General features: G+C 34.4%; 1 protein-coding gene across 1 annotated transcript in view; it reads left to right on the forward strand.

Moving 5' to 3' along the window:
• The window catches only part of ATG2B (autophagy related 2B), a 150306-nt gene that overhangs the window by 64359 nt on the left and 58012 nt on the right, over positions 1–27935 (forward strand). The window contains exons 10-17 of the mRNA XM_021007314.2: positions 45–153; positions 856–1117; positions 6214–6364; positions 8463–8555; positions 8798–8986; positions 24603–24876; positions 26652–26754; positions 27271–27466. Coding sequence (XP_020862973.1) covers positions 45–153; positions 856–1117; positions 6214–6364; positions 8463–8555; positions 8798–8986; positions 24603–24876; positions 26652–26754; positions 27271–27466 — 1377 coding nt within the window. The remainder of the gene's footprint in view (positions 1–44; positions 154–855; positions 1118–6213; positions 6365–8462; positions 8556–8797; positions 8987–24602; positions 24877–26651; positions 26755–27270; positions 27467–27935) is intronic.

The raw sequence follows: 27935 nt of genomic DNA on the forward strand, positions 1-27935 counted from the left end.
GAAAATATGCATTTTTGTGCTGCAGCTCTGTTTTTCTATTATAGCTTCAGCCAACTTGGGGTGACTTTCTTGATCAGCATAAAGAGGAACAACCAATCAAAGGACCTCCATTTTCATCCAACTTAATTCACCAGACATCTTTACAAAGGACTTGTAAGTAAAAACAAAAGTGACTTTTTTTCATTCATCCTTTCCTTACTATATCTGCCAGTTGAGAATCTTTGATTTATTTACAGATTACCATTGCTGCAGCTTTCATGTTCCCATCATAATACAAAATGCTAGTTTAGGCAATTCAGTATAATTTATGAAGAAAATGAAGCAGTTGAACTATTAATTTTATGTTATCTCAACATAGATATCTGTTAAATATTAATATTTTTAGTGAAAGCATAACACCATAAAAATTACATTTTGTTATTGCAGTGTAGGAGTCTTAACTATCTGATTTTTGTTTTACTGTTTATACTTTCCTTAAAAGAGAACCTCAGGTTTCTTCTCTGCAAACTTAATTGAAATAAACAAGGCATAAAGGAAGATTTGGTGAGCAGATTTTGGTTAATCTTTAGCTTTTTTCAGTTTTTTTTTTTAAATTGCAAAAGCCTTGTTTACACATTTACTCCTGTAACATTCTTTCCTCCTTCAGGTATCATGAAACTGGATATGAGATACAGATGGATAACTGAATTTCTTTTCTTTTTAAAAAATGTTTCCTGACACCACTTAAACTGTTGTGATCATCTTATTTTTTTAAGTTATTACATGAGTAAATGTTTTACAAATTTTGATGTTGTATATTGCTATTGAAAATTAAATTTATAGCAGATAATTTTGAAATTTATTTGTGTGTTTCAGCTCTTCCTTCCAGATCTGTTTCACTGGATGAATCCAGGCCTGAACTTATTTTTAGATTAGCTGTGGGAACTTTTTCAGCCTCTGTACTTCACATCGATCCTTTATCACCACCTGAAACTTCTCTGAACCTTAATCCATTGACTCCAATGGCATTATATTTCTTTAATTGCATAGAAAAGATTGATCCAGTAAGATTTCTGGCACATGATTTTGCATCCTTCAGAGAAGTGTTTGGAGAGGCTTGCTCTCATGACCACCTTAGGTATGTGTAGTTTTAAAATTTTTGCTGTTGGAGTAAGTAAAAACTAAGTAGTGATTTTTAAGGTAAACTTTGTAATTTATTGCAGATCATATTTTAAATCCAACCTTTAAGTATAAATGAATGGAAAATGAATGTTACAATGTTCTGTACATATGTATGTTGTGATCTAGCATATTTGGGTTTTTCAGGAACAGAGTTTTCATATAAATATAATATATGCAATCTAGATTTTCCTATTTCTCCCCTGCCTTGATGTTATGCAACCTTATTTTAAGATATTATTTTTCATGCTTTGGTGCCATTCCAACTTAGTAGTTTATAGTTGTTACTACCACTTACTCTAATGGGCAAATGGTACAGATTTAGTGGAAGAAACAAAAAATGAATTAAAACTTAAAGTTGGCCAGAAGCAATATGAAGTGGGTTGAAGACATACATAGAATCTTAGTTTCTTACTTTTGATCCACACAAGTAGAGGCTAAATAGGCAGTTACAGTAAACATTTGTAAGTGTACTTTTTATGATAATAACTTTGATCATCACTCTAGTGTGCAGTAATTTAGAACAAGTAGATTAAAGATAGGAAGTAGTTTTTTTTTTTTTGTGAGGCAGTTGGGATTAAGTGACTTGCTTGGAGTCACACAGCTAGTGAGTGTTATGTGTCTGAGGCCACATTTGAACTGGGGTACTCCTGACTTCAGGGCCGGTGCTCTATCCACTGCACCACCTAGCTGCCCCCAAAATAATTATTTTTGCCATTTATTCTTTGATCATTTAATATGTAAAACATTAATTTTGAATCAAGAACTAATTTTCTCTTGATATACTTTCCTCCCCCTTTCCATGCAAAAAGTTTATAAAATTTATATTGACCATCAGCTTTTACCACCTACCAGTCTTTATGATCTTTACCTTTTACCCTCTATATTCCTAGTTTAAGGGGATAAAAGTCTAACAACAGAAACTAAAAGAAAAAGCAATAGAAAGGAACCATAGAGATTATAAATTACTTTTATGTCTCACAGAACAGACATAGACCTCATTTGATTTCTTATGATAAAACACATACTTTGAGAAGCTATCAAAAAGTATCTTGCTTTTTAAATGTTTGAAAGTAAATATGTATTACAGTATAAATGTTGATAAGGTGATAGAGGAGTAATAGTATATATATCTATGATAATAATTGTTCACTAGCAAGCATAGGGAGGTAATTTTTCATCCTGTGAAAAAAGTGAGCATTTTATCTTTACATTTAACATCTTCAGAAATGTTAGCAATGATAATTGTTGGAAACTTGTCAGACTTGGCAGATAAGTTGACATTTATTTAATGGCATTTGTGGTAGTTACTATGAGGGTAAATAAGATATTCATGTAGTTCTTGCCTTTAGGGAGCTTGAAATTCAGTAGGTGAGAGAGGAAAAAATACACAAATAACTGTGAGGCAGGTGCTGTAAAAGAGGAGTGAGACAAAGACTATTGAGGTTCAGGGGTGTGAAGGATCAAAAATAGTGATACTGTGGGTGTTCAGTGTCATTTCTTTTTTTTTTCTTTTTAGTTTTCAACATTCACTTCCACAAGATTTTGAGTTCCAAATTTTCTACCCATTTCACCCCTCCTCCCACTCCAAGACAGCATGCATTCTGAATACCCCTTCCCTTAATCTGCCCTCCCTTTTGTCACCTGCCCCCCCCACCCCCTTTATCCTCTTCCCCTTCTGTTTTCCTATATGGCAGGATATATTTCTATACCCCATTGCTTGTATAACCTATTTCCCAGTTGCATGTGAAAACAGTTTTTAATATTTGTTTTTAAAATGTTGGGTTTCAAATTTTCTCCTTTCCTATCTCCCCACCCACCCTCATTGAGAAGACAAGCAACTCGACACAGGTTATACATGTGTACTCATGCAAAACACTTCCATAATAGTCATGTTGTGGAAAACTATATTTCCTTTCATCCTATCCCACCCCGTTTATTCTATTCTCACCTTTGACCCTGTCCCTCCTCAGAAATGTTTGCCTTTGATTACCCCCTTTCCCAGTTTACCCTCCCTTTTTATCATCCCCTCACTCTCTTATCCCCTTCTACTCTATTTTCCTGTAGGGTAAGATAGTTTTCCATACCCAGTTGAGTGTGTATGTTATTCCTTCCTTAAGCCAAATCCGATGAGAGTAAGGTTCATTCATTCCCTCTCACCTCCCCCCTCTTCCCCTCCACTGTAAAAGCTTTTTCTTGTCTGTTTTGTGTGAGATAATTTACCCCATCTACCTCTCCCTTTCTCCTTCTCCTAGTATAATCCTCTCACCTCTTAATTTTATTTTTTAGTTATCACCCCTTCATCTTCAACTCACCCTGTGCCGTCTGTCTGTCTGTCTGTCTATCTAGCCCTATAATTTTTTTCTCCTCCAACTACTCTAAGGCTGACAAAGGTCTCATGAGTTACAAATGTCATCTTTCCATGTAGGAATGTAAGCATTCAACTTTAATAAGACCCTTATGATTTCTCTTTCCTGTTTATCTTTTCATGCTTCTCTTGAGTCTTGTATTTGAAAGTAGAATTTTCTGTTCAGCTCTGGTCTTTTCATCAAGAATGCTTAAAAGTCCTCTATTTCACTGAATATCCATTTTTTCCCCTGCAGGATTATACTCAGTTTTGCTGAGTAGGTGATTCTTGGTTGTAATCCTTACTCCTTTGACCTGTGGAATACTGTATTCCAAGGCCTCCGGTCCCTTGATGTAGAACCTGCTAAATCTTGAGTTATCCTGATTGTGTTTCCACAATACTTGAATTGTTTCTTTCTGGCTGCTTGCAATATTTTCTCCTTGACCTGGGAACTCTGGAATTTGGCTATAATATTCCTAGGAGTTTTTCTTTTGGGATATCTTTCAGGAGGTGATGGGTGAATTCTTTCAATTTCTATTTTACCCTCTGATTCTAGAATATCAGGGCAATTTCCTCTGATAATTTCTTGAAAGATGATGTGTAGGCTCTTTTTTTGATCTTGGCTTTCAGATAGTCCAATAATTTTTAAATTATCTCTCCTAGGTCTATTTTCCAGGTCAGTTGTTTTTCCAGTGAGATATTTCACGTTGTTTTCTATTTTTTCCATTCTTTTGGTTTTGTTTTATAATTTCTTGATTTTTCATAAAGTCATTAGCTTTCATTTGCTGCATTCTAATTTTTAAGGAAATATTTTATTCAGTGACCTTTTGGACTTCCTTTTCCATTTGGTGAATTTTGCTTCTGAAGGCATTCTTCTCCTCATTGGCTTTTTGGACCTCTTTTGCCATTTGGGCTAGTCAAATTAATTTTCTTTTTCTTTCTTTCTTTCTTTCTTTCTTTCTTTCTTTCTTTCTTTCTTTCTTTCTTTCTTTCTTTCTTTCTTTCTTTCTTTCTTTCTTTCTTTCTTTCTTTCTTTCTTTCCTCATTCATTCACCCATTCATTCATTCACTTATTTAATTTATGTATGTATGTATGTATGTATGTATGTATGTATGTATGTATGTATTTATGGCTAGGCAGTGGCGTTAAGTGACTTGCCCAGGGTTACATAGCTAGTAAGTATTATGTGTCTGAGGCCAGGTTTTGAACTCAAGTCCTCCTGAAACCAAGGCTGGTGCTCTATCTGTCGTGCCCCCTAGCTGCCCCTTAGTCTATTTTTTAAGGTGTTGTTTTCTTCAGTATTTTTTTTGGGTCTCCTTTAGCAAGCTGCTGATTTGTTTTTCATGATTTTCTTGCTTCACTCTCATTTCTCTTCCCAGTTTTTCCTCTACTTCTCTTATTTGCTTCTCAAAATCCTTTTTCAGCTCTTCCATGGCCTGGGACTGATTCATATTTTTCTTGGAGGCTTTGGATGTAGGAGCTTTGACTTTGTTGTCTTCTTCTGGTTGTATGTTTTGATCTTCTTTGTCACCAAAGAAAGATTCTATGGTCTGACTTTTTTTTTGTGCAGTTTGCTTATGATCCCAGCCAATTACTTGAGTTTTAAATTCTTTGTTAAGGTAGGGGTCTGCTTGCAGTGTGGAGAATGTGCTGTCCCAAGCTTTGGGGGTTTTGTGTAGCAGTTTTCAGAGATAATTCTAGGAACCTGTAAATTTTCAGTTTATCCAAGGTGGTACGATCAAGGGTGAGGTGTTTACTCTTTTCTTGGCCTGTGCTCTGGTCTGTGAGTGATCACAAGCCCTCTTTTCTGCCTTGGAAATGTGAGGAGGATTCTCTTTCCACTGTTGCCACAAGTTCTGCTGTGCCAGTGCTCCTCCTTGCCCCAGGACTGCCACCCAAGACTGCAACCCAGAGCCAAGCACAGGCAGAGCAAGAGAATCCTGCTTCAGCACCAGCAAAGAGATCCCTGCAATCCCCCTCTGATCAGCTGCTTGATCCCCCCTCCATCTGTGGACTGAGAGCTCTGGAAGCACCTGCTCCCCTGGGACTAGGACCGGGACTGGGACTGAGCTCCTCTCCCGCTGCAGTCAGACACACCTTTTCTACTGGCCTTTTAATTTGTCTTTGGCGTTCGTGGGTTTAGAAGTCTGGAAACTGCCACATCTCCCCTTGATTCAATCCCCTGAGGACTGCTCCAGGTTTGCTGAGGCCTGGTCTTTGCCTATGGGGCCCATGCTGAAGTGCCCTCTTCTCTCAGCCCAGCGCAATAGACCTTTGCAGTCAACCATCCAGATTGTCTTGGGCTGGAAATTTGTTTCACTCTGTGTTTTTGTGGGTTCTGCTACTCTGGAATTTGTTTAGAGCCAATTTTTACAGGTATTTGGAGGGGTTTAGGAGAGAGAGCTCAAGCAAGTCACTGCTTTTACTCTGCCATCTTGGCCCCGCCTCGCTCAGTATCATTTTTTTTTTTTTAGTGAGGCAACTGGGTTTAAGTGACTTGCCCAGAGTCACACAGCTAGGAAGTATTATGTGTCTGAGGCTGGATTTGAACTCAGGTCCTCCTGAATCCAGGGCCGGTGCTTTATCCACTGCGCCACCTAGCTGCCCCCCTCAGTATCATTTCTTAAGGGCAAGTCTGAGCTAACAGTTATATAGTTTTTATTCTCAAGTAGGTGAATTTTTTCAGTTATTATATTTTTCACAACAGATTTATTGGTACTGGCATCAAAATATCCTATGAACAAAGGCAAAGATCAGCTTCTCAGTATTTTAGTACTGATATGTCAGTTGGACAAATGGAGCTTTTGGAGTGCCTATTTCCTACTGATTCTCAGACTGTTTCTGCACACTACACGGAGGTATGATACTTGTATTTTAATGTTTTTTTTCTAAACAAATTAAGTATTTGAAAAGTTTATAGAGATCAATTTTTTTTTCAGAAGTATATGGAATGTGGCATGTATAAAAAAAGTAGTGCATTTTTGTTACGTGTATGTATGTTATACTATATTTTTATGTAAGTTTTTAAAGGACATTGTAGGAATCTGCAAAAGTTTTCCATTGAATTTCCTTATTCCTGGATGCCAAATTGGAAAAAAATACCTTTTCACTTCACTCATCTTCAAAGTAGCTTTAGCTAAATTTTTAGAATGTAAGTCTAGACATATATCATAGTATTTAGAAGTACAAGGGACCTTAGAAATCAACCAGTCCAACCTCCTTAGGGAAGCAAGACTCAGAGTGTCTTTGTCCAAGATCCTTATTAACCAAGTAACGATTATTTTAAATATATTGATTTAAGCTTCTCATTCCTCATCATTGCACCAGAGATGCTGAATTCTTGAAAGGCAGTGGAGCACAAGCTGTGCAAGTCCCACCAATCTTTAAATATGGTCCAGGCATGTACTTTGTGCCTGTTATCTAAGAACCAGCATAAGTTCAGAGATACTTATCACTAGAGGATTGGCTATCAGCTATTAAATATTTTTTGCTACAGTAACTTCTTAAATCGTCCACTAAGATGTGGAGGGTTAATGATCTGTGTCAGTAAAAGTAGAAGAATAACCTAGATGTATGAAACCACAGATACTTGAAATATCAAAGTATGGAATTATAATAATTTGCTCATGTATCACTGTACAACTTATGAAGCACTTTACTCATAAATGCTCTCTGAGATAGGTAGCAGAATTATTATTCTTTTACTGATAATGCTGAGAAATTAATTGACTTTATTGTGGTTATACAATGAGTAAATGGCAGAGCTGGGAATCAAATTCAGGCTTTCTCACCACTAGCCTTCTGCTCTTTCTACCATACTATGCTGCCTTTCAAAGTAGAACAAATGGTTTAGAAAAGAAATAAAATCCTTGACAATTTAATGCATAGATTTGATAGTTATGTTAGTGATTCAGACAGCGTATTTATATTTTTCATTTGGCCACTGTTAGTCTTTTATATATTTTTTTATTTTATTAATTTATTTTGATTTATTAGTAATCACTTCCATAAGCTTTTGAGTTTAAAATTTTTCTCCCCCTTCCCACCAACCTTTCCAAGGTGGCGCACAATCTGTTATAGGCTATACATTTACATTCCTATTAACTATATTTTCACATTAATGATATTGTAAGTAAAAATTAAAACTAATAGGAGGAACCATCAGAAAGAGGAAACAAAACTCAATAGAAGAGAAAAAAAATAGCAGTTCAACTTCCATAGTTCTTTGTTTGGTTGTGGATAGCATTTTCCATCATGAGGCATCTGGAGATGTCTTAGATCCTTGTATTGCTGGGAAGGGTTAAGTTAATCAATATTAGTCGTTGCACAGTGTGGCTGTTATTGTGTACAATGTTCTCTTGGTTCTGCTCACTTCACTCAGCATCAGACCATTCAAGTCTTTCCAGGTTTTTCTGAAGTCAGCCTGTTCATCATTTCTTACAGCACAATAGTATTCCATTACATTAATATACCACAGCTTGTTCAGCCATTCTCCAATTGATGGGCATCCTCTCAATTTCCAATTCTTTGCCACCACAAAAAGAGCTGCTATGAATATTTTTGTACATGTGGGTCCTTTTCTCATTTGTATGATCCCTTTGGGATATAGCCCTAGAAGTGCTATTGCTGGGTCAAAGGGTATGCATATTTTTATAGCCCTTTGGCCATAGTTCCAAATTGTTCTCCAAAATGGTTGGATCATTTCACAACTCCACCAACAATTCATTAGTGTTCCAATTTTCCCACATCTTCTCCAACATTTATCATTTTCCTGTTTTGTGATGCTTTTATATTTTTTGAAAAGATTATTTCTGGAGTTATTTTCTTTTGTCATGAAATAATGAAGACTCTGAGAAACAGTTTATTCGGTGATACTTTAGAAAAATGAGTAGAAGCTTTCAGGATAAATGTCATTCATAGTTAAATATTTTACATGTTGTTGCTTTTTATTTTTAGCTTTTAAGGTTCCATTCCAAGAAAGAAAGTAATTCACATCCCCCAACATGTCTTCAGCTTCATTATAAACATTCTGATAATAGAGGACCCCAAGTAAGTTTTATTTTTGATTTAATATCAAATTTACTTTTTCTAATTTAAATAGAGAATTATCAGATCACTTATATATGTCTTTTGCTTATGATTATTTTATTAGGATGAAATAAAATGATAATCTTTATTAAAGTGCTCTGCAAGCTTTAAAGAGCTCTGTACATGCTAGGTATTGTTATTATGTTGTTATTCGTGTCACTGTTATTTTGCTAATGATGTTATTACTCTTTCCTTCTTTTTAGGGCAGTCAGGCACGACTTAGTTCAGTTCCTCAGAAAGCAGAATTGCACATTAAATTAAATCCAGTGTTCTGTGAACTGGATATTAGTATTGTGGATAGGTTAAATTCCTTGCTTCAGCCACAGAAGCTCACCACAGTGGAAATGATGGCTTCGCATATGTATACGTCTTACAACAAACATATAAGTCTGGTAAGTGCCTAAAATATTACAATCCAACTGTATCAAGTATACTTATAATTAGCTCCAACTGTCTTTTATGAAGATAGGGGAATTTCTTGGCTGTTCCAAATACTATTTTACTCAGCAACAGCTGTTGTTGGAAGTTAGGTTAATGTCAGGTTATTCTTTGTCATGACAGAGTTTGGAAGAAATGGAATTCATCCTTTAGGGAGCATCATGAATGTTGTGGGTTTTTGTTTTTCATTGTCTTGAACTGTGATTTCATTAGAACACCTGGTTAGGAAACAACCTGTACCGATGGATCAGTAACTTTTATGCAGCTAGTCATCTTAGGGGTGTGGAGAGGTTCAGTGTCTTCTCCAGGGTCGTGTGGTCAATACCAGAGACTATTGAACCCAGCCAGGTCTTCCTTGCTTTAGGGCTGACCATTCATCACTGTGATGTCTGATGCTGTAACAGTGATCCATCTTTTACCCGGAAACCAAAACAATCAGATATGGGTAAGAAGATATTTAGTAGCTTCATTCCCTGGAAAACAAAGGGAAGTTTGAATAATTTAATCAGTGAGGAATTTGGGCAACTGTTGGAACAAATGCAGATACTATTAAGTCAGCTTCAAGGAAACATGAGGACAAATTTCTCTATTACTGTGAATTTTTTATTAGTATATTTTTCCTTAGAAGATATCTAAATAGCTCTCTTAAGTCAGTGTTCTTCATTATTTGTTTGTCATTAATTCTTGTTCAATTAAGACACTCAGTACAAAGTATTTGCCCACTACTAAGCATGCTTTGAAAATTTTGCTCTTTGTGTCTTACTGTCCATCAGAGGCTGTAATCCTTCCTTCTAACATATGTAACTTCGCAGCATAAAGTAAGGTAGTTGTGTGACATGAAAAGCTGAATTTTCTGCTAGTAAAATATGCACCTTTATGGAAGGGATGTTGATAAGAGTCTCAGAATGAGAGGTCCTGAATGGAGAAGGGACCGCCTGCATTTCTGCAATTAGAGATCCATGGAAGCATAAGTATTTAAAAAGTGTCCCTTATTTTGCCCCTCTTGTTACATGTTGTGTTCTCAGTGGCTGTCTGTTTTACTACCTCTGGTGTCAGATCAAACCCTAAATGAGTCATGGCTTTTGGTAATATAGGTTTTCAGTAGTTAGCTGCTGTAGCCAAATGATGTGGGAGGAGCTTTCCTGAGTGTAGTGTTATGTTTTTTTCTAAAAGTGAGTTAGGAATTCGGGAATAGAAAAGGTTAGTATTAAGACGGTCTTAGAAAAAAGAAAATATGCAAGAGGAAGACTAAGAGCCAGGAGACAAGAGGTAGGGTAGGCTTAAAACCTGCTGTTCGTCTGATGTAGTTTTAGGTGCTGTGATATTTCTTAGATGACAAAACATATGGAATTGATTTTGGTTGTGGGGTTCTTTTCCTTATGTGTTTTCCTTATATGTCTTTTGTCAATGCTATACATACTATAATATCAAAAAGGAATTTTAGTTCAAATTATTCAGAAGCCCATTTCGTCTACAGTTGGGAATTTTAAAAGGCTTTTCTGATATTTTTTTATTCCTTTTAAAAATAACACCAGAAAGTAATTCATTATTACAACAAAAGGTGCTGCTAAAAAAACCAAAAGTGACTCGAAGTGGGGGAAAAAAAAATAACATCAGAGGGGCAGCTAGGTGGTGCAGTGGATAGAGTACTGGCCCTGGAGTCAGGAGGACCTGAGTTCAAATCTGGCCTCAGACACGTAACAGTCACTAGCTTTGTGACCCTGGGCAAGTCACTTAACCCCATTGCCTAGCCCCTCCTCCCCCCAGAAAAAAACACACCAGAAATCGTGATACTTAAATATGTTTAATAATATCCATACCCATTTCCAAACTAAAACAAATACAATTAACAGATTAGTTATATGAATTTATTCCACTTTAAAATACTGATTTAAAAATGTTGGATTTTTAATTTTGTTCTAGCAGTTTTGTGATGTTAGCATTGCATCATACATTATAGTATACAGAAGAAATGGATAATTAAATCCTTATGCAAAACTTATGTAGGCCTGAATTTGTGAAACTTGAGCAGGGCATATTTCAACAAATGTTTTTAAAATTCTCTTAAATTTTTTTTTTTTTAATTATAAATTAGAAAGCCATCAGCATACATGAGCATTTCCATGGACAGAGAAGGCCAGAAAAAGAAGACTGTGCATGAAGCCATCAGTCTTTTGTAAACAATTTTAAAATAATGTGTGTATGCATGTGTATATATGTGTATGATTTATTTAACACTGTAGCACCAGCATTACCTGTCTTGCATGTGCTTTCTTTGAACTTCTTTCTATTCTTCTGTGTTTTTTAAATGTTGCATTGGCATATGTTTTGTCTTTTCTTTCTTTTCCCCCTATTACTAGTACTGTCCTCCCAAATTCTCCTCCAAAAGTAAAATAAGAGCCTTCTATTATAACTGATAAGTATAGTGAAACAAATAAAATGTGTACAGAAGTGAATGTCTTGTTCTGAACCTACATTTCCATCGTCTCTCAATCAAGAGATAGGAGGTTTGCTTCTTCAAAGTTCGTTGTTCTTTGAAAATTATTTTTCTTTATATTGTTATGGTCAGTATATACATTTTTTAAAACTGATTCTTCTCACTTCACTCTGCAGAAGTTTATACCAATCTTCCTAGTTTTTCTGAATCTGTCCCTTTGTCATTTATTATAGTACAGTAATATTTCATTGCGTTTGTATACCATTATTTGTTCAGCCATTCCCAAATTGATACATACAAGTTTCTAATTCATTATTACAACAAAAGGTGCTGCTATAAATATTTTTGTATACATGGGTTCTTTCTGACCTTAATCTCTTTGGAATATTTTGGCACGTAGTGGTATCACTGAATCAAAGGCTAAAGGTTAGCAACTTTGGGGGTGTAGTTCCAAATTGCTGTCCAAAATTGGTGGAGTACTTGCATGGATTTACCAACAGGCATTTTGTCCTACTACAGACCTTTCACAATTGTCTTTTTCCTTTTTTGCCAGTCAAGAAAATTTGAGGTAGAGTTTCTTGAGTAGTTTTATATTTGTTCATCTTATTAGTAGTAATTTGGAGGACTTTATCCATATGGTTGTTAATAACTTGTATTCCTTCCCTTGAAAGGTGTCTTTTCATATCCTTTCACTACTTATCTAGTGGGCAATAGCTTCTGTCCTTTTGTATTTGTATTAATTCCTTATATAGTATATCTAGTTCATAAGACCTTTATCAGAGAAGTTTGCTACAATGATTTTCCCTCTGTTATAACTTTTTCCCTTCTAATTCTTTATATAGTGTTATTGTTCGTGCAAAAGTTTTGAATTTTATGTAATCAGAATTGTCCATTTACTCTTCTGTTATTCTCTCTGTCCCTTGTTTGATCCAGAAATCTTCTTTTAACTGTAGTTGTGAAAGGTCACTCTTTCTTCTAATTTGTTTATATTTTTTATATTTAGGTCTTATATGCATTTGGAGGTTATCTTGTTATATATTGTGAGATGCTAATCTAAGTAATTTCTTTGAGATTGCTTTTTTCCTTTAATTTTCTTCAATTTTTTTTTCAGTCAAAAAAATCTGACCTTTGTATCTCATTCTTTCTTGTGAGAACAAAAGAAAAACAAAATCCCTTTTACAAACATGCAGAGTCAAGCAAAACAAATTTCTGCATTGGTTATGTCCAAAAATTTCCATACTTATTCTGCACATCCTATGCTTTCTAGTGTTTAATAGGAATGGGTATTGACTTCATTAAAAGCCTTTTCTGCATCTATTGATATAATTTTGTTTTTGTTTTTGTTATTCATGTGGCCAATTCTGTTTATAGTTTTCTTAGTATTCAACCAGCCCTGCATTCTAGTATAAACCACACCTGGTCATAGTTTATGATCTTTGTGATATATTGCTTTAATATCCTTTTTAATGTGTTATTGAAATTTTTGTGTTAATATTCTTTAGGGACAGTGGCATATTGTTTTCTTTCTGTTTTTGCTCTCCCTACTTAAGTATCAAAACCATATTTATATGAGAGAAGAAATTTGGAAGAACTATTTTTTTTTCAAGCAGTTTATACTGTATTATATTAGAATTAATCTTTAAATGTTTGGTAAAATCTATTTGTAAATCTATCTGGTTTTGGAGTTTTTGTCTTAGGGGAGCTCATTTATATCTTATTCAACTTTTTCTAAGTAGAGTTTTTCAAGTATTCTGTTTCCTTTTCTGTTACGCTGGGTAATTTATATTTTTATAATTATCCATTTCATAAAGACTGTCACTTTTATTGGCATGTGGACAAAATAGTTCCTAATGCTTTAATTTCATCTTTATTGTTTTTACCTTTTTCATTTTTGATCCTTATAATATGATTTTTCTCTCTCTTTTTTTTTGAATCAAGTTAGCCAGTGTATTATCTATTTTGATGTTTTTTCCCCTGATAAAATGAGCTCCTAGTTTAATTTATTAGTTCAGTTTTTTTTTTAATTTTCAGTTTTATCAATCTCTCCTTTGGTTTCAGGATTTTTATTTTGGTGCTTCATCGGAGATTTAAAATTTGCTCTTTTTCTAGTTTTTTAGCTGCATACCCAAATTCATTGTTCTATTCTCTCTCTTTTATTGATGTAAGTGTTTAGAATTACAAAATTTCCCCAAAGTACTTCTTTGGATTCATCCCATAAATTTTGGTATGTTGTCTCATTGTTATCATTATTTTTATGAAATTATTGATTGTTTCTATGTAACTTGTTGTTTGACTCATTTTTTGGGGACTAGATTATTTAGTTTCTAATTAATACTTAAAAGATTATTTTACAGAAAACTTGCAAGTCAAGTGCTCACATGGAAAACAGAAGAAGTGATACAAGGACATTGTCAAGGTCTCTCTGAAGAACTCTCAGATCAAGTGGGAGACATGGGAGCCATTGGCACAGGGCTGTCCAGCATGGCACGTGGCTGTTTCAAAGAAGGTGCTCTACTCTATGAGCAAAGCAGAATTGCAGTCGCTCAAATGAAGCAAATTTAGAGCCATCTCCATTTCAGATGTTCATGGGGACATATGTGCCCAGCCTGTAGTAGAGCCTTCCAAGCTCATATTGTTCTGATCAACACACTGTACCTTGACCCCAACATAATGATGCCATTCTGGTCCTCCTCGAGAATGAAGGACAACAACCAACCATCCAATGCCACCTTTAACTACCATCCCTCTTATCACTGCCCTCCCTTTCTTTCCCCTCCTAATTCCTTGTTGCATAGGATGAATTTGTCTGTGTGTTTATATATATGTTCTTCCCACTTCAGACAACAATGAGGTTCAAGTGTTGCCTGTTCCCCTCCCCCCACTGCCATTCTTCATTGTAAAAATTCTTCCTTTTGCACCTGTTATATATGATATGATTTTCCCCATCTTCCTCTCTCTTTCTCCCAGTGCATCTGTCCTTTTTCTTTTTTCGATATTGTTGTAGTGTAATAGACACACTTATGCTCCCTAACTAAGCAGACTCCCTTTAACTACCTTAATGATGATAAAGTTCTTACATGTATCATCTTCACATATAGGAATATATGAAGCAATTTAGCCATATTATGTTCCTTATGATTTCTCACTCAGGTTACCTTTTTCCGCTGCTCTTGAGTCTTGTGTTTAAATGTCAGATTTTCTGTTCAGCTTGGTTCTTCTCATGAGGAATGTTTGAAAATTCTCTAATTAAATATCCATTTGTCCTCTGTAGGATTATACTTAGTTTTGCTGGGTAGGTTAATCCTGTTTTGTAATCCTAGTTCCTTTGACTTTAGAAATATTATATTTTAAGCCCACTCCTTTGCAAAGATAACTGCTAAACTTTGTGTGATTCTGACTGTGGTTCCATAATGTATGAATGTTTTTTTTTCCTCTGGCTGGTTGCAGATTTTCTCCTTGATGTGGGAACTCTGGAATTTGGCTGTAATATTCCTGGGAATTTTCATTTTGGAATCTCTTTCAAGAGGTGATTGTTAGATTCTTTCAGTTTTTATTTTGCCCTCTAGATCTAAAACATCAGGACAGTTTTCCTTTGTAATTTCTTCAGATATGATAGGTAGTCTCTTTTTTTTGATCATTGTTTTCAGATAGTCCAGTAAATCTTAAATTATTTCTCCTTAATCTATTTTCTGTTAGTTATTTTTTTTGATGAGATATTTCATAGTTTCTTCCATTTTTTTTTTCATTCTTTTGTCTTTGTTTTGTTGTTTCTTGATGTCTCATGGAGTTATAGCTTCAACTTGACCAAATCTAATTTTTTTTTTTTGGTGAGACAATTTGGATTAAGTGACTTGCCCAGGTCACACAGCTAGTAAGTGTCTAGTGTCAGTAGCCAAATTTGAACTCAGGTCCTCCTGACCCCAAGGCCAGTGTTCTGTCTACTGTGCCACATTGCTTGCCCAGACCAATTCTTATTTTTAAGGAGTTATTTTCTTCAGTAAAGTTTTGTACCTCTTTTACCATTTGGCCAATTCTAATTTTTAAGGAGTTATTTTCTTCAGTATTTTGTGTTTTTATCAAGTTATTAATCTTCTTTTCATAATTTTCTTACATAATTCTCATTTTTTTTCCAAGTTTTTTCTCTGCTACTCTTGATTTTCTTCAAAACAGTTTTTTTCTCTTTAGCTCTTCTAGGAATTCTTGTTAGCTTGTGTCCAATCTTCATTTTTTTTTCTTTGAGGCTTTGTTTATAGATGTTTTCAAGTGGTTGTTATCTTCTGAATTTGTATTTTGCTTTCCTGTCACCATAGTTGTTTTTTTATGGTCAGGTTCTTTTTTAGTTGTTTACTCATTTTTCAATCCTACTTATTGACTTTGGACTTTAACATAGTGTTGGGCTCTGCTCACTGTGGGAGTAGGTTGGAGTAGGAATGATTGGCTTGACCTTTTGTCTTTTATATCCTGCTTTCACAGCTTGATCTAATGGTGTGTAAGTTTTTAGTGTCTCCAAGTTGGTGTGATCTGGGGAGAGGTCTTTTCATTGCCCTCCTGGTCTGTACTTTAGTCCTTACCTACGTGGGACCTTTACTCTTTTGTGTCTGTGACTGCCCCTCCCTGCCCTGGAATTGCACCTTGGAATTGGGTAATGGGTGATAGAGCTGCCAAAAGATACTCCATCCTGCTCCCAGTGTTGGTACAGTGATCTCCGGGTACCTCTTTCTAACCAGATGTTCTGTCCCTTTACCATCCATGGCTGTTGCTGCTACCCCACAACCTACAGCCAATGCTTCTCTGGCCACACGCTGTTTCCATGGTATTGCACTCCTGGCCATTCCTCACCCCAGGGTGTGCAGAACTTTTTCTGTCTTCCTAAGCTGCCCTGAGCTGGAAAAATCATTCACTGTGACTTTCTTGAGGCTTTTCCACTCAGAGTTATTTTTGGTTTTTTGTATAGTTATTTTATAAGAGAAGTTTTGGGGAAAATTTGACATTTGTTTACTTTTATTCTGCCATCTTAACTGCTGCCCTTTCACCACTCTTAAGATAATCAAGACATCCATATCTATTGCCATGTCTTTTCTAATTAGACTGTCTTAATGGTGATAGGCTTTAGAGGGGACACATATATCATCTTTCCATAGTAGAATGTAAGCAATTTATCTTTGTTTCATCCTTTATCATTGTTTGTTTTTGCCATTTTATATTTCTTAACTACTGTGCTTCAACTTTAAAGTTTCTGTGCAGCTTTGGTCTTTTTTATTTCCCCCTGTCGGATTCTATTCAGTTTTGTTGGGTTAAGATATGTTTGGCTTATATCCTTTGCCTTCTGGAATGAACGTAGTTCCAAGCTCTTTGTTTGTTTTTAGTGGTGGCCACTAAATCATCTGTGATCCTAACTGTGGATCCTTGGTTCTTGAGGTTTTTTTTTTTAACTTTCAGTATTTTTTTCTTTGACCTAGTAATTCTGAATTTTAACTGTCATAGTCTTAATAGTTTTTGTTTGGGGATTTCTTTTAGGAGGTTTATTTTTATTTCTATTGTGCCCTTTCTAAGAGATGTGGGCTGCTATCTTTTCTTTTTAACTTTTTTAAAAAGTTTTTACTGTATTGTATTCTGTTTCTTACCCAATAGTATCCCAAGTATCTCCCCTTCTCCTTCTCCCAGAGACCCATCTCATATGACAAGTAGTGTTTTTTGGAGAGGAAATAAAAAGTCAGCACAACTGATCAATACATTGAAAAAGTCTGAAAGCATGTGCAATGTGAAATACCTGTGTACCTTCTACCTCCAACAAAGGAATAGGTTGGGGGTATCTTCTCATATCTCTTTATTCAAGTCCCACTTGATCTTTATAATTTTGTCACATTTACTTTTAATTTTTTGGTGCATCATTTTCTTTCAGTTTATATTATAGCTACTGTGTATATTGTTTTCTTAGCTTTGTTTACTTCTCTCTGCATCACTTCATATAGAGTTTTCCACTTTTCTCTGTATTCAAAACACATTTTTTACTGAATGTAACTATTTTCCATTATATTCATATACACCAGTTTGTTCAGCCCTTCTCTAATTAATGGACATCTCTTTTCAAAAAATTCTTAGCCATCACAAAAAGTACTACTGCAAATATTTTTTAGTTTATGTATACTTTTTTCTTACTGAGAGCTTTCTTGGGAGATAAGCCCAGTAATGGAGTGTCTGGTTCAAAGGATATGGACATTTTTGTCACTTTATTTCCATAATTCCAAATTGCTTTCCAAAATATTTCAAGCACTGTGTCAATGTGCCTGTCTTTCTACAACCCCTCCAACATTGACTCTTGCCATTATTTGGTCATTTTGGCCTGTTTATAGGATATAAGGTAAAACTTCAGGTTTCTTTTGATTTCACATTTCTCTTATTAGTTATTTGGTGCATTTTTTTTCATGTGGTTGTTAATATTTTGTAGTTCTTTTGAAAACTATTATTATTATTATTATTATTATTATTATTGGTGAGGCAGTTGGGGTTAAATGACTTGCCTAATGTCACACAGCTAGGAGAACTTTATTGATATCATTTTACTATTCGAGAATAGTCTTACATATATGTATTAATTGTTTATATATTTTATTTTTTTCCTATTTGACCTCTTCTTTTCTTATCCTAGATGCTTCTACAGAAGCATTTCAATTTCAGGTTATTAGATTTTATATTTTATTTATTTTGTCTTTTGTAGTTGCCTCTATCTCTTCTTTGGTAAGAATACATCTCCCCATAGCTATGAGACGTACACGACCTGCTTCTTATCTAATTTCTTTTAGAGGGTTAGTTTTCTTTTAAGATTATTTTGAAATAATGTTCCTCGGCCCTTCTTTTTGATGATAACGTTCAGGTCATCCAATGATTCCTAAATTTTTTCTTCTTGATCTGTTTCCCAGGTCATTTATTTTTGCTATGAAATGCCTTAATTTTCTTCTTTTTGTTTTCCTAGTCCTTTGACTTTGATTTAATATTTCTTGATATCTTGTGGAATCATTGACTTCTACTTGGTCCATTCTAATTTTGGGGAGTTTGTTGCTTGAGCAAGATTTTGTATCGTGCTAAGCTTTCATATCCCATTCCAGTTCTTTCTTCCATAGTTGTAAATTATTTTATAGTTTTTTTTTCCTTTTGAGCTCTCATTTCATTTATAAAAAATTTTAAATTCTTTCAAAAATATCCTTGCTTCTTCTCTTCCAGGATTTTTAGCTGACTTTGTGCATAAGCTAGGTGTTTCTCTTAGTATTGCCTGTCGATATTTTAGAGCCATTCTTTTCTTCAGTGTTTGTGTCTTGAGCATCTCTGACACTATACAGTCTTTTTATGGTATTCCTTTTTTTTTATTGTTCATTTTTCTATTCTACTTTTTGACTGAAGACTTTATCTCAGGCCTGGCTTTATGCTGGTCTGGAGGGAAAGTCTAGGCCTGTTCTGCTGCTGTTACTTTCTTTGGTTATTAGGTATTTTGTCATTCAAGCCTTTCAAAGCCAACTAAGACTGATGACCTACAATTTTTCAATGCTCCCAATGTGTTCAGATCCAAGTCAAAGTCTGATTTCTGCCCTCGTGTTCTGAGCTTTGCAGCTTCCTGACCTTCGTTTGGGTCTGAACAATAGTACATTACTGTTGGACTCAGCTCCTATTAGCCAGCTGGAATACCCTGCTGGTTCTGAGTGACAGAACTGCAGGCTCTCTTGGTCCTTGATTCCTACCCTGATTATTCCTCTCTAGGCTTTAGACTGGGGTGGAAGCTGGAGTTGAGACACTGTTTGGTTCTTGGACTCTGAAGCCATGTTGCTGCTGCTTACTTCTGAACTTGTTTTTCTCAACTCATTATATAGCCTGTCGCCTGCCATGCTACCACTACCATATTCAGTCTTGGATCTTAGATCAGTCTTGTGACCTAAAACCTGGGTAGTTGGTGACAAAGCTACCAGTTGGTATTTTCCTGTTGTAATTTCCTGTATTGGGTTCTGGTAACTCCTCTTACCTTGGCTTGTTCCCATGTATACCTGGCCAGACCCTATCCCCCAGTATTTGTAGACCGTTCTGTTACCCTAGACCAACCTATACTGAAAAAAATGACTCACTTCAACTTTTTCTTAGATTTCTTTGGGATTTAGTCAGGTGTTTTTTTCTAGATCTGTTTGAAAGAATTTTGGTAGTGATCTCACTGTAGTATTTCCCAATACTCCAAAATCTTGGCTCTGCCTGTTCTTGACTACTGTCATATTTTCCCTGTAGTTAATGCTGAATATTGAAAATGAGTCCTTACTTAAATAGTATGTATCCTTGGGATTGAATCGAATACTTTGCTACTGTGTTCATTTACTTCTGGACCTTGTGTACCTAATCTGTTCCAGTGATCAACCTTTCTATTTTTAATTAATATTATATAGTTTTGGTGATTACTGCTTTATGTGTATCTGATATTGCTTGGCCTCTTCCTGCTTTAAAAAAAATTCTTTTATAATCTTGCCTTTTTTTCCTCATCTATTATAATTTTGTCTAGTTCTAGAAAATAAACTGTTTCTGCTGGTTTTTGATGGTAACATTTTATTTAGTATTTTATTTTTCCCCAATTATGTGTAAAAATAGTTTTCAACATATTTTAAAAATTAAATTCTAAATTCTCTCCCTCCCTCGCCACCCCCTTTATTGAGAAGGCAAGCGATTTGATATAAGTTATACATGTGTAGTCAAGCAGAACATTTCCGTATCAATCAGGTTGTAAAAAAAAAAAAAGCAAAATAAAAATCCGAGAAAAATAAGTGTGCTTCAGTCTGTATTTTTCAGACTCCATCCATTCAGTGCTGTTGAGCTTTGTGAGTTTATTTGGTGTCTTCTTTGCTTAAGTTACTGTTTCTATTAAATTTTTAGTTAGTCTCTAGGATGCTGTAAGCAAATTATCAAATCTGCATAAGATAGTCGTTTTATTTCTCTTTTCCTTAGGCTTATTCCTTCCTTGTCTTTTTCGTGTCTTAGTACTTTATCAAATAAAAATGGACATCCTTACTTTACCCCTAATCTTGTTGGAAAGGCCTCAAGTCTTTCTCTCTTATAGAGCATTCTAGCTCTTGGTTTTATTCAGATTATTTGTTATAATGAATAAAGTTATATTCATTCCTATGCTTTTTAGTGCTTTTCATATAAAAATGTGTTTTGTCAAAAATATATCCATATATTTATCAGAATGCATCTGTATCATGTGAGTTTTTGTTATTTTTGCAGTAATATAGCCTTATGTTTATAGTTTTCCTAATATTGAACCAACTCTGAGTTCTTAGTATCCAATCTGGTTATAGCATTTTAAAAAATCTTTCTTTCTTTCTTTCTTTCTTTCTTTCTTTCTTTCTTTCTTTCTTTCTTTCTTTCTTTCTTTCTTTCTTTCTTTCTTTCTTTCTTTCTTTCTTCATTCATTTACTTATTTATTTATTTATTTTATCTATCTATCTATCTATCTATCTATCTATCTATCTATCTATCTATCTATCTTTTTGGTGAGGCAGTTGGGGTTAAGTGACTTGCCCAGGGTCACATAGCTAGTAATTGTCAAATGTCTGAGCCCAGCTTTGAACTCAGGTCCTCCTGACTCCAAGGACAGAACTCTATCCACTGTGCCTCCTAGCTGCCCCTTGGTCATAGTATTTAACCTTTTAAATACATTCCTCTAGATTCTTTGGTAATATTCAATATTTTTCATCAGTATTCATTAGAGATATTGGTTTATAATTTCCTAATTCTGACTTCATGCCTTCTGGTTTAGCTATTGAATCCCTATTTGTCTTATAGAAGGAGCTTGGGAGTGATAACATCCTTCCCTATTTTTGTATGCACTTTATTAAAAAAATTGATTTTTAAGGGATTAGTAGAATTCACTTGTAAATTCTTTTTGACCTGGGATATTCTTCTTTGAGAATTCCTTTATGATTTTTTAAAATATTGGGTTATTTAAATTCTTTGTCTTGTTGGCTGTTTTTTAATTTTTGTAAATGTGAAGTTATAAATTTTGTTGGCATATAATTAGGTAGAATAGTTACTAATAATTTCTTGTTTCTACTTCATTTGTTATGTTATCTTTTTTCAATTTTTGTTATTAGATATTTAATTTTCTTGCCTTTTTTAATCAGGTTAGCAGTTTCTTTTGTTAGTTTTTCCCCAAAACCAGCTTCAATTTTTGTTGTTGTTTTCTGTTTTGATTTTTAGGATTTCTATTTTTGTGGTTTTTTTTTAATTAAAAAATTGTTTTTGCTCAGTTTTTCTGGTAATCTATGGCAGCTTTCATCTTTGAATGACCTTTTCTTTTTCTTTCTGTGATCCTTAATGAAGAGTTGGTCCTGACCTCTCATGTGTTCCTGACAGGCACTAGTGGCGTGTTAGAGATAATTTTGGTTTCAAGGCTTCTGTATGGAGCTGCTGGTGCCAGATGATGAGTTTGCACTGTTTCTTTCTGTGACTCCCAGTGCTTTGAGGAATGCATATGTCTTTCTGTTCAGTGAGCAGAAAGGGCTGATTCAGACTCTGCTTCTGATCTGACAAGATAGAGCCAGGATTTAACTTCAGGTTCCTGATCATTGGAGCTGGTGTTGGTTCCCATTCAGAGTATTGACTAGCTACAAGTCTTTGTGCAGGAATTTGAGCTGGTTTCTCTCCTCTCTCTGCTTCTGTTGACGTCTAGCTCAGTTATTGCAGTTTGTGCTGGTGTCTTAGCATAATTGATCTCAGTACTTCTAGTTCTATATTTCCTTGAGTTAGTTCTGACTCCCTTACCAAACTCCACCTTCTTTGATCCCTTTTATGTAGTTCTGGACTGTATGGAGCATTTTATATTGGCTTCTTTTTGAATTTCTTTGTTACTGGGCCTTCTAGGACTATTTTCAGATGTTTGTTGGCGTTTCTGTTGGGGAGACTTGATCTTCTGTATGACCTTTTGACATAGCCATTTTATTTGGAAGTCCCCAACAAAAATGTATTAAGCATTATGTCTAGAGCTCTTGTAGGTGCTTGGGAGGCTAAAAGTTTTGGTTAAATACTGGTTTATCCCCCTGTAGCCCAACTCCTCTACATATATAAGCTTTTAAAGATAGGATAGTGTTAATTATTATTCAGTAAAGATTGAAGGAATGAAACAAAAGTGGTAAAAAAAAATCAGTCACCTGTTATCCCTTAAATATCCAGATGTGCACTCATTACTTTGGAAGTGGGGTGTGGGTGTGTGTGTGTGTGTGTGTGTGTGTGTGTGTGTGTGTGTCTGTATTCTTGCCAGGCATAGATTGAGTGGGCTGCAAAGATCATTTTTGTTGCAGTTGTTCACTGAGTTTCTGAAATTTTAAGTACATTAATAGTCCATCAGTTAATAAGCATTTATTAAATACCTGCTATGTGGCAGCTATATACAGTGGGAATACAAAGACAAAAATAGTGCCTGCTGTCAGGGAACTTGTATTGGGAGACATAAGATCTACTTACATATGTTTGTATAAAATAAATAAAAGGTAGTTTAGGTATGAGAGGGTGCTAGCCATTGGGGTTATTAGGAAAGATGGTATAGGAGCTTTTAAGCTAAGTTTTGAAGAAGGGAAAAGATTAGATATATTGAAGGTCAGGAGGGAATGCATTTGAGGCCTGACAGTCATCACAAAGGCCAACATGGGACATGAAATGTTATGTGTGTGCAACAGCAAGAAGGCCTATTTGACTGGACTGGAGAATATGATAAAGTGATGAATGTATCATGAGACAAGAAAAGTAGGCTGGGACCCAGTTCTGAATGGTCTTTAAAAACCAAATGAGGTGTACTATCCTATAGTCAATAGGGAACCACTGGAGTTTGAGAAAGGAGTGACATGGTCACTATAGAATCACATGTGGTAATCACTTAGGAATCTGATCTTTTAAAATCTAATTTTAATCTAATCTTTTTAGCAATCCATTTCAATGACTTTTTTTGTTTTCTGAAAGTGACTTGTATTCTTTTACTAGAATACATAAGTTCCTGTGGATCACATGGTCTTACTGAATAAAAAATTATTCTATCTTCCTAGTTACCCTGCTGTTATCATGATGTTGGGGTCATTTGCAGCAGCATTGCCACAGCAGGGAAGGTGACAAAAATCCCAGTTCAGAAAATGGTGTGCTGTTTGTGCAGCTCTTTAACTCTTTGGGGGAATATATCATCCTCTTTGTGACATTCTAGTTTTTCTGTGCCCAGGAGTGATATGTTTGGCCCAAAGTAAGTTTTTCCAGTAACAGGTTAAAAAAACAAGTGACAATGGGAATGCTGAACATCACATTTAAAAATAATTTGCTTTTGTCTTTGATTTTTTTCTGTAATAATAAGTTGGGATTCTTTAACTTTTGACACCAGAAAACACCCCTCCAGAGTACCATTTACTTGTGAGGAAACATTGTTGACAAGTTATTTGGTAAAAATGTATTTATTGGCACATTTTAAAAATATTTGGAAACCAAATCTTTTTTTTTTGCATTTAAATCATAGAAAAAGTTTATACTACAGTAAAGAATCATTGGATTATCCATTAAAATAATATAAGAACACTTGAATTTTCTAGTAGATTGGAGATACGATCAGGGGTTACATGATGTATTTTATATATTTTCAGCACTCTGTTGAGTGGCATTTTTTGGTGATCACTGCAACGTGATTACTACTTTTTAGGAAAACCTATAAAATTGATCTTTATTGGGATCTGACTTTGATTTTTAACTGATTAGAGTTGTGTTCCATAACAATTCAGGTTCATTTTCACGTTTTATTTGCCTTGTTTAATTTTCAGCTTAGGTATATGTAATGCTTATTTTATGAAGTCATGACTCTTTGTCATTGTTTTGTTAATTTTTGTTTTTATTTTCTACATTAGGAATTATCTTTTGTCATACCTCTTTATAATTATGACTTTTGCCATGATTTATCAAATAAAGTAACCAAATCTCTCAAAATGTAGTAATAATTAATGTGATATGCAAAGTCTATCCTTTTCAAAAGTAACACTCAATTGCTGTTTTAAGTATAGTTTCATATTACCTTCATGTATTATATCCATTAATTGAATTAACTATTTAACCTTTTAAAAAATATTTTTGTGTTTTAGCACAAAGCTTTCACAGAAGTTTTTTTGGATGATTCACATACTCCTCCAAATTGTCAGATATCTATACAAGTCAGTACACCGGCATTAAACCTTGCTGTTCGCTTCCCCATACCGGACCTTCGATCAGATCAGGAAAGAGGACCTTGGTTTAAGAAGTCACTTCAAAAGGAGATCCTTCATTTAGAATTCACCAATATGGAGTTTAAGACTGAGTTTATAGGAGGATCATCTCCAGAGCAAATTAAATTGGAGCTTACCTTTAGAGAGCTATTTGGTAAGATTTTAATGTGCCAATCAATCTAAAATGGTGGTGAAAAAAAGAAGTTATTCATCTAAAAAAAATACACCCAAAATGTTCTCCTCCCCAAGATTTTATTAAAGTATGCAATAAAGAGAAGAGATTTCATTATAGCAAAACTGTTTCCTTTTTAGGTAGCAGCATTATAGCAGGCTTTTACTGAATTCTTTGACACATTAATTTTCTTCAGTGACAGAGTGATTCAGGCTACAAACTGCAGGGCAAAGCCGACTTATTAATGACAATTTAATTCAGTTCAACATGATTTTATATTGTTAGCCCTATGGGAGTTTTTTTTTAAACAGTGTTCATTTTCATTAAAAAAATGTCTTAAACTATTCTTGGTAAGAATCTCCATCGCAGATCAGAATCTACTAGTTTACCTTGTATAATTTCCAGACTATTTTCTATGAATATACCCATCATCCTGCTATTGCCTCCTTGCCCTCACTCAAGGTTTTCCAGAATTTCCTACTGAAATCTTTGAAAGGCCTTCCTTACTTCAGCGATTTTATTATGGTTCTCTTTTGCAAGAATTCAGGGACTTCAATTTGAGCATTCTTGGTAGTCTCATCAATTTGTAGAAATAAATGATAACTCTTCCTCCAAAAAATAAAAATGGCTTGATTCCTCAAGCTTTTGTATTATGGAACCTTCTATGTCTACGTTTTGTTGATAACTACTGGTAAAAACAAACAAGAAAACAATTATGTCATTTGTATTTTATATCTCTGATTTGTGATTTATAGACACTTGTATTAGCTTCATCTGTTAGAACATTTTAAAATAAATTTCTAGAGGATATTCTTGCAATTTTATTTAAATAACATTGTTTGCTCTTAGAAAAATTTTAGGTGTTTAAACTTTTTAAATTGATGGTAGAGTACACTTGTATATAATACAACTTATTTTGATTCTAATGTTAAGATGTTTCTTTTGACCTTCCCCATATTTTTATGGGTATTTTTAACCTATAAATTTTTTTTCTTAAATTTTTTAAACCTAACTTAAAGAATGCCTATACTCATAGGCCCTAGATTCTGTAAAATAAGGAGATTAAAAATATCAAATGGATAGGGCTAGGTGGTGTGTAGTGACAGATAAAGCTTGTGTTTCATGGCTTGTGATCTGAATCTTTAAAAACAAAATAACTACCTTCTCCAGATGGAGAAGAATAAGACATTCTTGTCTTTTAGGGATTATATTCTTTTCTTACTGCATTTAGCAAATGCCTGAAAATTATAAAAGGTTCTAATTTATGAAATTTGCCATTTCAGTTAATAAAAATTTAATGTTTTTCCTTACTTGCTTCCAAGGCTTTTTGATATGTTAATAACTTAATAAAACAATTTTTTTCTATGAAAGTTTTTTTTTATATTGTAAAGAGACAATCTGTTAACAGTATCTTTTTTTTTTAGGCATTTGGGGTTAAGTGACTTGCCCAGAGTCACATAGCTAGTATTATGTGTCTGAGGCCAGATTTGAACTCAGGTCCTCTTGACTCCAGGTCTAGTGCTCTATCCGCTGTGCCACCAAGATGCCCCTGTTAAAAGTATTTTTTTAAAAAAGATTAATTTATAAAACTCCGACTTAAAGAAATCCTTCTATTAGTCACATTTCATGAACATAGATTAGCCATCCTGCTTAATGCTATCTGTGTATAACCCACGTATGAAACATGAATATAGTATGTCTTTGATGTACTTTACTTTGTGTATTTTGATTTATTAAGCTTTTAACACATTTTTTAGGCTCATTCCAAGAAGATAAAGGAGAACCATTAGTCAAGTTTTTCCAAGTGTCAAGTGGAATAGATGGAGATATAACATCATCAGATGACTTTGATTGGCCACGGTAAGTATGCAGTAATTCACAATTTCTAGAACTGCTGGATTTTTCTTTTTTGAGAAGCATAAATACTATTTTTGGCTAATGTTTTACATCTTGAATATTTATTAAGAATGTTTTTGTGGATCCAGTATCTTTTCAATATGAGTGTTCTCCCTGGCAGTGGAGATTACAGCTGATCAATACCTTTTAATTTTGTTTAATTCTTTTGTCCATATCCTCCATACTTTTTTTTTTTAAATAAGGGGCCCATCTAGCGTATAATAGACCTTCTTTTAGTTTTTTTTTATCATTTAATATGTGCTAGTACAGTGTATTCTTTATGTTTTCCCTTGTTCTTAATATATAACCAGTCTGCCTCCTTTTCTGATCATATATCTTCTGGATGTTATCTTTTATATTATGTCTTATATTCAAGTAATTGTTGGTAACATTATGCAGCCTTTTTAGTTGTGCATGAGGAATATTTTCATATTTAAATTTTCTTTTAATAAATGGATTTCTATATTTTTTGACTACTAGGATTGTACTGAAAATAAACCCACTAGCTATGCATTCCATTTTGGAGAGAATAGCAGCGGAGGAAGAAGAAGAGAGTGATGGTCACTTTCAGGAGGAAGAAGAAGGAGGAGCTCATTCTCTGAAAGATGTTTGTGATTTAAGAAGACCAGAGCCATCTCCTTTTTCTTCTCGTAGAGTAATGTTTGAAAATGAACAGGTACTATAAGGCAAAAGGAGACTTTTATTTTCCAAATGAGATAAAGGATTGCTCTAATTCCCTGATTAAAACAAAAAAATTTTATTCCATATTTTAAGCAGGGATTTCAGAATTAGTAATGCTATTTGTTTTCATTTGGTATTTTGTTTTCTAAATAAAGTATATTTTCTTGGTCATCCCAAATCCAGAAATGAATGAAAATGTACTTATAGATTTAGGCTTAAAAGGGACTTCAGAGGTCACTGTGTCCAGCTTCCTCAGTGATGAAGAAATGGAGGCTCATGGAGATGTTGCCTTTCCAAGGTTACATAGGTAGTAAGAGACAGAGTTGGAGTTTTAACCCAAGTCCTGTGACTAAATCCAGAAATCTTTCCATTTCTTCTTACTGCCTTCCCGTATTATTAGGCCATGAGAGTGATTTGTTTTAGGTTTTTTTTTTTTTCACTAAACCTAAAATTGGCTTGTTCTT

The sequence above is a fragment of the Phascolarctos cinereus genome, unplaced genomic scaffold, assembly GCF_003287225.1.
Source record: "Phascolarctos cinereus isolate Bilbo 61053 unplaced genomic scaffold, phaCin_HiC Scaffold_2;HRSCAF=192, whole genome shotgun sequence".
NCBI lineage: Eukaryota > Metazoa > Chordata > Mammalia > Diprotodontia > Phascolarctidae > Phascolarctos > Phascolarctos cinereus.